At 34.2% G+C, this 9,663-nt stretch overlaps 1 protein-coding gene across 1 annotated transcript in view; it reads left to right on the forward strand.

The window, feature by feature from the left end:
• The first annotated feature begins 3,086 nt into the window (after positions 1-3,086).
• The window catches only part of LOC109208948 (histone-lysine N-methyltransferase ASHH3-like), a 13,571-nt gene continuing 6,994 nt past the window's right edge, over positions 3,087-9,663 (forward strand). Inside the window, 5 exon segments of the mRNA XM_019372104.1 lie at positions 3,087-3,315; positions 4,327-4,426; positions 5,567-5,626; positions 6,557-6,686; positions 6,900-7,011. Coding sequence (XP_019227649.1) covers positions 5,597-5,626; positions 6,557-6,686; positions 6,900-7,011 — 272 coding nt within the window. The 5' untranslated portion in view covers positions 3,087-3,315; positions 4,327-4,426; positions 5,567-5,596.

A 9,663-nucleotide genomic window follows, 5' to 3' on the forward strand; every position in this document is an offset into this window, starting at 1 on the left:
AATGAACCTGGTTCATCTAAAAGGACACCTATCAATAACAAGGTCAGAGCTCTATTACAGGAGGGTGAGGCAAAGGATGTTGAGATAGCAAGGCTAAAGACACGATTGGTTGAGGTAGAATCTGAGAGAGATGTTCTCAGAACTGAACTTGCAAAGGAAAATGAGAAGAATGATGGAATTCTTCAAGACATGCTGAAACTTCTCCAAGCAAATAACCCAGCCCCTACCTCTTGCAAGCCTTAAATCTTAGCCTAGTGCAGATCAACCAGTGACCCAATTCGAGACCTTTTGTTTCTTTTGCTCATGTTTTCAGTATTTTTATTTCTTCTTATGCTTTGTGGTAGAATCTTATCAATCATCAATGAAATTCACTGTCTTTTGCTCTAATTGTTTGTTCATATTTCTTTGATGGTTAAAATTCTTAGCTTGATCTATGATGATTAATCCATGTTTGCATTTGAAGTAGCCCCAGTGGCCATGAGTAAGCTTTAAAATCTGGTTATCTCACATTTTTTATGCAACTTTTCGATGATGCCAAAAGGGGGAAAAATGTTGTGCTTTAAACAAGTAATGTTTAGACTTTGAACAATGATGTTTATAACCTAATGTACCTGGTCCTTGATGATAAGTGATAAAAAGGAAAAATATTTCTAACATTGTGTTGATGTTGAGCCGAGTTTTGGCAGGGCCTAAGTGTATGAAAAGCACTGAGTTTGTCATCATAAAAAAGGGGGAATTTGTTGGCCCAAGTAAAGGTTAGTTTTGAAGACTGACAAAGGAACTCAGGATGAACCAGGTCCATCACTCAGGTGCACAAAAACGGGCAGATTCAAGCATGTGGGTTGCACGTGAAGGAGATAAGCTTAACTTGGTGTATTTAATATCTCCTAATCGAAAAGGTTGCATAATTGATAAGGAGAAGGAGTCCTTAAAATCAAAGAGAACACAATTCAAGATAGGGAAGGAGTTAGAAGTTGAAATCAACTAGAACTCTTCCACCAAGGAAGAGTTGCATCAGAACTCTAGTTATTTCTTCATCTACTAACTCTATAAATTGCAGGATGTTCTCACATTAAAGTGTTGCACAAAAACGCATAAGTTAAACGTGAATTGAGAGCAAAATAGCAAGGCTTTTTGCAAGCAGTTCGCGTGTGATTCAAGTGTGCAAACCTGAAGCTACATGAACCATATTGAAGAACCAGCTCCATAAAGAGTTTTATGTGTCTTTCTTTATTTCTAGTTCAATTGTAGTAGGTGTTTCATATTGTACCTTTCAGCTTTATCTAGAAGCAATTATAATAGGTATTTTGAGTATTCAAGTTAGAGTTAACTTGAAGTTGTCGCAGCAGTTAGAGGCTGGTTGCTACAACGGGATTAAAGTTAATCCTTAGGTTTACAAAGAGTTTTGTAAATGCTGTTTTGGCTCAGTGATTTTAGTGGAAGTTTGGGAAAATCCTACTGAGTAGTAGGTCTTGGTTTTTTCACCTTTTGAGCCAGGTGTTTTCCACGTAAAAATCTCTGTATTCTTTATTTTCTGTATTTATTATTCCGCAAACAACAGTAGTTAGTACATCTAGAAGAACCAGGTTCTTCTAGAGCGAAAATTGGGTACCACACAAATCACACCCCCCCTCTTGTGTGGTATTGACATTTAGAACATCATTAAACCCGGTCAACAATTTATCAAATTCAACTTGATAGTCCTTAACACTGCCAGTCTGATGCAAATTCTGTAAGGCTTCCATATGATCTTCAAAACCTTCACCAAACCTTTCATTCATGGCTAACACATACTAAGTCCATGTAGGATCTAAAACCGAAGCCCTAGATTTCACATACGACCTATGCCAAGCAATAACTTCTCCATCAAAATAAATAGAAGCCACTTTAACCCTCTGATCAAAAGCTACTTCATCCATAAAAAAGAATTGGTCGACTTTGTACAACCAAGTCTTCAAATCATTACCAGAAAATTGGGGAAATTCCAGCTTAGAGTGTCGAGTGAAAAAGTTACCATTAGAAGTCGTACCTTGATGAACTTCTCTGATTCTTCCTTCTTACGGAATCTTCATTGAACCAGCTCGACCAATAGCAGGTTTTGCCCTAACTGGCTCTTTCTCCTTCCCTTTTTGATTCATAGCTCCAATAGTTTCCTTCAATTCAAGTAGTTCCTTATCAGTTTGTACATTATGCTCATTCAAAATCATCGTTCCATCCATCAACTTCTGCAATTGATCTTGATTAGCTGTTAATTTGTCTTCCATTTTTTCAACAGGTTTCTTTGTGTTTTTGCTGCGAGTCATGATCGAAGATGCCAAGGACAGAAATCTCTGATACCAATTGATGCAATGTAGCAGAATCTAACGAGTATAGTCAATCTAGGAGCTCAAGCTCGAAGAAGGTGACAGTTATATCAGGATTTATCGAGAAAATAGCTCAATGAGAAGATGAATTTAGAAAGAATAGAAATGTATTATCTTCAAAAGTGATTCATCAACTACATGTATATCAACTATATATGCTCAGCTGAAGATTCTAGAAGATTGTTATTAGCTAACAACTTGTAACTAACTCTAACCGGCTGTAACTAATATAACTAACTAACTCTAACCGGTTGTAACTAATATAATTAATTGTTGCCACGTCAGCCGCCAACCAAGCTTCACTGTTACTGCATTTCAGTTCTTAACTCGATTTCTTCTCTTTAGTTGCTTAATTTATTCTCCTTGGTTGCTTGCCTCCTTTGCTTGTATAAAGAAGGGCCGGGGGAAAATAGCTCTTAGGGGTCGTTTGGTCCATGGGATAAGGATAATAATCCCGGGATAAAGTTTGGGATTAGCTTTGTCCTATATTTGGTTTGGGATATTATCTAATCGGGTAATAACTTTTACACTAAAATGGTGTGATTAGCTATCTCATGTACCCACCATTATACCAAACAACCCCTTAATTTGTTCAGCCCATTTTGTAGTTGGGCATAAGTCGCTTTTCAACGGCGACTATTATGTTGACTATTGCGACATATACGTTGCATTTGAGCTACACTTTAATCGCATTACCTATTGCGAATTATATAGAGCAACTTACGTTCAGTTGATGCCACTTATAAATCGTCAATAAAAACGCATTGAATGCGCCTTTCTATAAATATCACTTTCTATAAAATTCATTATATTTTTTATAAATGCATTTTATTTTTAAAAAGTGCACATTTTGGGCAATTTTTTTGAAACGTCTCTCTCTCTCTCTTCCCTGCTGCGTCGAACACTTACTTCTCCGGCACTCGCCGCCGACCACCATTTTCCACCGGAAACGGTTTGTTTTCTGTTCTCTTATTTATTTCTCTACTCCTTCTGTTAGTTCGTCTCATTTAGTTTTGCTAGCAAAAACACTGAGCCTACATTTTTGTTTATATACTAGGGTAAAAATGTTGCCCTTTTTCAATTTTTGAAGTGGATTTTGAAAATTCACTTAAGTTTTTCTATTTTCTGAGTCAAATTAGTAATTTTCTTGATTTCTACCACTGTTGAGTGACCAGAGTCAGTTGTTAAGATTATAAAATTTTCTGTTTTTGCGTTGTTTCAAATTGGATTGAGTATTAAGAGTTTGTTTTGCTTGCAATTCCTTAAGATGTGTTTTAGTTTTTTCTTTAAATATTTTTTCTCTTCCCAATTTTTCTTTTAGATTTTGATTTTTTAATCTTGTTTACATTTGTTGTGATGTTTTAAAACTGACTACAATTCTTCTAAATTTGTTTCAAATTACTTATCTTTAAATTTGTTTACATTTGGTTCTGATGTACTCTAGCTTGATTTTTATATAATTAAATGTTGTTGTATTTTTATAGAATTGTATTAATATGCCTGATTCAATTTTGGTCAAAATTAACCTTTAATAAGTGAAAAGGGATTAACAAATTGGGATGGAAGAAGTAATTTATTAGTGTTTTCTATCTAAATGACAATAATAAGCATGTATGCATGTTCGGTCGAACCCAATAACTTTTGCTGTATTTGTAAAATTAAATTTAGAACCCAGCTTTTAGCACTTTTGTCTTCGTTCTGAAATTTGGAACCCATAAAGTTGAGATTGTGTCTCCGCCTCTGCTTGCTGCGTGAACTTAAAATTGATAATAATATATTGAACTCTCTCCTTGCCTATTTTCCAAGTTTTTACAATGTTTTGACTGTTTTCTTTCCTTTTCTTCTCTCTTTTTTCTCTCTCGTTATTTTACATTTCTAAACATTCTTTTTAATTATAGTAACTGTCCATGTATTTACTCTTTGTGATATTAAAACTGACCCAGTGGTCATTTCTGGATGCTAGGTGCAATGCTAACATAACTTGGAAGATCAATAATTGGCTAAACGATCATTTTCTAAGATCAGCTTTTCTTAGGTATCCTGAAGAAATACTTAGTGTGCAGGTACTTTTGATATATTTTTTTTTTTTTGGAGAATGTTTGGTAAATATGTTGCAGCTCGCAGAACTGGATATTTCAAAATGTTGTCAAATTTGAGACATTGTGACAAAATTTAAGCTGGTCTTTGGATTTTCTATCACGTGAGAAAAGGATGTGAAAGAGAGTTTGGAACAGTGTTGTCAAAGGCGCGCTTAAAGCGCGCTTAAGCCCTGAAGCGAGGCTCAAAACACGTTGAGCGCTTCGCCTCGCTTTGTGGGCGCTTTAGTGTCGCATCAAAGCTCTAACACATACTTTTCCTTGCCAATGAGTGTAATCCTGAAAAGGCGACCTTAAACAATTGATATTTCACTTTATCCTGAATTTTTTTCTTAATTTCTTTGTCCATATGTTTGTTATTCATGCTTATAATGATTATTCTTGGACTACTGTGCATATTTTTACTTTTTCTCCCGTTGCGCCTTTTTTCATTAAAGCCCACGCTTTATTTGCGCTTTGCGCTTAAAGCCCCAACGGACCTTAGAGCTTTTTTGCGCTTTTCGCCTTTGATAACACTAGTTTGGAATGCATCGAGTATTTTCTATCACACGAGAATAGGACGTAAAAGAGAGTTTGGAATACATTGAGGACAATTCTGCATGCTTCATTAATATACTACCTACTTGAAGAAACACTTCAACTCCTGAATCTATATGTGTTTTTTTCTTTTTTCTTTTTGGCTAAAGTATGAAGTCCTTAATCTTTTTATCCAGTTCATGAGTGTTGCTGATAACCTCATAATCTTTTATCCATTTGATCAAGTCCACCTTGCTTCAGGTCTGCAGTAATCCAAACTGCAAATGCATTACACAGTTATCTTAATGTCATTTAAGGCTACTCATGGTTCTGAGAAATAGTTTTTTTGTGGATTTGTGCAATAAAAGCTAATAGTTCAAATCCTAGGAAAACTCAATCATACTAGCACCACAAATTGGAAACACGCATGGCAAAGAGCATGATTACCACCAATCTGTAATAGTATATGCTTTGGTTTGTGAGCTTTGATTTTGGCCATACTTTCAGTAAGAGATTTTTTATATAGCGTTTTCTACACTTTATATTGTCTTCCTTGCTTCCTAACTGATTCATTTGTTTTTGCCCTTATAGGCTATAGCAACTGGTTTTTGCTACTACTGAATGATTGAACCCATGCCTGCTATGAAGAAGGTCGAGATTCTTTTTTATTCTATCTTATTTCTTTATTCAGCATAACATTTACGTCAATTTTCCTTGCAAAGAGTTACCCCACGTAAATGGGGTCTGCAGGTTATTTTGACCTTTGAGTATTTCCGCATGTTTATTCATGACCCTGTATTTCTTTTCCTATTTATTGGAAAGATGTAGGTACTAATAGCTTCCTTAATTGATTCAGAAAGGGGGAAATCAGCACTTTACTGTAAATAAATTCTCTTCTAATATACCTAAAGCAAAGTAAAGAGGCCATCCAAGTAAATTTTTCTCACATAAAAGGGGGTTAACACTTTGCGGGTTCTAAGTTTAAGTTACATAGCAGCGCGCCAACACCTTCGTATATGTGAAATGGAATAGTCCTTTTTACTATATAAAATTACTGCTTCGATTTTAAATGGGATAATCCTTTTAAGCTTATTCCTTTGATTAGGATCCTTTCTAAAGTAATTAATCAGACCGTTATATATTCTTGCATCTGACCCAGCATAGACTCTTTCATCTTGCTGTCTGCTGTCCTTGTCTGCACAGGTCATTTGCTGTTGGACACAAATGTTGTCCCTAATAAGGAGAGTTTTTGATAGAATTTCTTTTAAGATTTTTTTTGTTCAACTATTCTTTTAGTGGCACAGCCTAACTAGAAGTATCCACTGTATAGTTGCTGTTTTCGTTTTTCTTTTGCCTGGATTATTCCTTTACTTGAAAAATTAGTATTTTGTAGTTTAGCAAGGATAAAAGCAGAGTAGCGTAATGGAAAGAAACGTGTCAGCTAAAAAGCCTATGAGAATTCTGATATGTTATTCTTATATGATTGTTACGGAGATTCTCTTATGAAGTCTCTGTGTGTGTGTGTGTGTATGTTTGCTATATCAGCTTGTTAATATGCAATTTATTTTCCTTTCTGCACAGAGTGCTGTCCATGGTGGGATTGGGCATGTATTCAACAAATTGACAAGCGAAATTGGAGATCCTGTTGACTTTGAACTTCCAGATTGGTTGAATAAATGGCAACCCACACCCTTTACCTATATAAAGCGTAGTATCCTTCAATAGAATTAATTATGATAGATCTATTTGATGCACTTTAAAAGTTTGATAGTATATTTTCTAATTAAACATCTCTTAATCCTATATACTGATTGATAAGATAATTGCCTCGGTCTTCTGTTTGATGTGCATTGTTTCTTATCTTTGTATAGCTTCCTTCAACATTTCTCTGTTTTTAGTTGTGTCAGTATTAACTATTTGTAAGATATATACCTCACCAAGAAGGTTAAGCGGCGGCTGGAAGATGATGGCATATTTTGTTCCTGCAGTTCAACAGCAGGATCTTCGGACGTGTGCGGCAGGGATTGTCTGTGTAGGTAAGGATGACTCAAATTAAAATTCATTTAGAAGTCCGAACTTTGATAGACTTAAATATATTTTTTGGAAATTACATCCCCATGACCTGCATAAATTTGTTAATTGGGAGCTCTTACATGGTTCTAGCTGACAATTTTCTGCACTGCATGCATTCCTCTTCCTTTCTAGATAAAGTTAATAGACTCTATATAGAAGTACTCGCGGCCTAATATGCCAGTAACACGTTCTGCTGATATTCTTGCAATGGATTTGATATGTCTGCGCTTTTTGTTTGTAATTTCTACAGCACCAAAAATATTATAAAAACAGAAAAGGAAAAGGGTGGTAGTTCACTAGGTTGTTTCGTTCCATCCATGTGGGTAATCTAGCTTTGACATTTTACTTATAAATTCTGAGAAAGAAGTTTCATTGGTTAAGTGGAGCCCAATAATTAGACACAAGGAAGATGGAAGCTTTAGAGTTAGGAAATTATAAGTTCATAACTAAAGTTTGCTGCGCAAATGGCAAGGTAGCACCTTGGAAATCTGTCATTGAGATCAAATATGGAAGAGAGGGGTTTGGGCTCCTAAGGCAGTGAAAACACCCTATGGAGATGCTGTTTAGAAACAGATAGTTTCTGGGAGATTTCAGCAAGATGTTAGCATTATAGATGGAAATGGGCAAAGTGTTAGGATGTGGAAAGACAATGGCGATGGTATTGGACTGCTAAAAGAGCAATTTCCTTGCCTTCACAGTGTGGTGAATAATACTAATGTATTTAAGGGAAAAGGGTCAAATATAGGCCTCTACTTTCGAATATTTTCTACATTTAACCTCCGTTATACTATCCGGCCAAATTTACCCCTACTGTCATACTATGTGGCCAAATTTGTCCCTATCATTAGCAAACATTTAAAAATTAGGGGAAAAAACGTAAATAGCCAGCCCACTATCTTTTACAACTTTTCCTAGCCATAAAGTTTTATTAAAAATAACCCTAAAATAGTGTAGCCATATAGCTTCAGATAAAAATCCCTGAATAGCAGAAAATAAGGTGAGATGATTGTTCTTCTCTTCTTTCTGTCTCGTTCCTTTCTTCACAATTTAGAGAAACCCTAACAATGGAGTTTTTTACAAACAAACAAAACATCCCTACACAAATCACAATGATGTCAGTCTAAACCCATTATTTCTGTCACATATATATATATATATATATATATATATATATATATATATATACACACACACACACACAATATGTATAAATACCGTATTTTCATAGTTCATTACACATTACGCACGGAGTATACAGTGCATGTTTGATGTATAATCATTGAAAATCTATGTATAATTAACATATATACATTACACACTCACTATATACTGAGTTCTACAATAATTATACATCGAACATCAACGAACACCTCCATATCTTTCCTTTCTTCTTCCATTAAAATCAACAAGACCACACCATTTTCATTCTCCTGAATCATAATTTCCCTGTAAAGTATTTTCTTCTCACTTAGCCCATCCGCCCATAACAGTGCGCCTTACCTTTTTCGGACCATGTTAATATCTTAATCAATTTATAGAAATAGAAATCTCACTTTAACGAGAAGAGAAGCTTAACTTTAATCGGTGAGATTGAGCGAGAACAAAGGGAATGCAGGGAGAGAGAAATCGAAATTATTTACTTTGTATAATATCAGATGGGTACCGTATCCCTTATAATCCCTAAAATTAAGTGATTTCAAATCACAATTCCTACATTTAGGATTAGCTTAACTGGCTAAAAACAGTAAAAAAGATATGTATAGTGTTTAAAATGAGTTATAAAAATAAAATAGGTTTATCTATATATATATTAAAGCAAGAAAGTTACTATATATAATTGACATTATGGTTAAGCCAAGTGGCAAGCTAATAAATGTCAATAGTATATGGTAACTTTATTCTATATTTGACTATTTTAGTTAAATACAAATATAATATAATATATATATATATATATGGAATTTGAATTAAAAGATAATTTTGAATTTATAGATAAAGTTCTAAAATTCGAATTTAAATTAAAAATAAAATTTATCTTTTTTTTATCATGTTATCATACTTAGTTCGGTTAATGATCATATGCAATCATGTTAGGAACTTTTGTTATTTTTTCTAATTATTTATACTACTACGCCTCTAGCAAAAAAAAAAAAACTACTTCATATAACTATAAAACTCTTTCGCATTTAAAATCCTATAAGTATAGTTCTTTGAAACACTGTAGCTAGATTTGAATAAAACGAAATTCTTTTAAAATAAATGCAATATATAGGGTACACGTCTATGTTTATCTAAATAACAAAAAAGAGTTTACAAAACCAAATAAAAGCTTGCTTACATATATAATAAAGTAAGCATACATGCTGGAGAAAGAAACATCACAAAATCAGTCAATATTAAAAAAAAGTTGTTTCTTTTTTCTTCTTGAAGAATATTTTTTGAAGAGTCAATTTGCATAACTGGTGTCACGATCCGGATTTTCCCACCATCGGAGTCGTGATGGCGCCTACTCGTGGTAGCTAGGCAAGCCAACTTATTTACCTTCCCATCACTAAGCAATTATTTTTAACAGTTTATAGCATCAATGTAGAACATGAAATTTAATAATAATAATA

The sequence above is a fragment of the Nicotiana attenuata genome, unplaced genomic scaffold (assembly GCF_001879085.1).
Source record: "Nicotiana attenuata strain UT unplaced genomic scaffold, NIATTr2, whole genome shotgun sequence".
NCBI lineage: Eukaryota > Viridiplantae > Streptophyta > Magnoliopsida > Solanales > Solanaceae > Nicotiana > Nicotiana attenuata.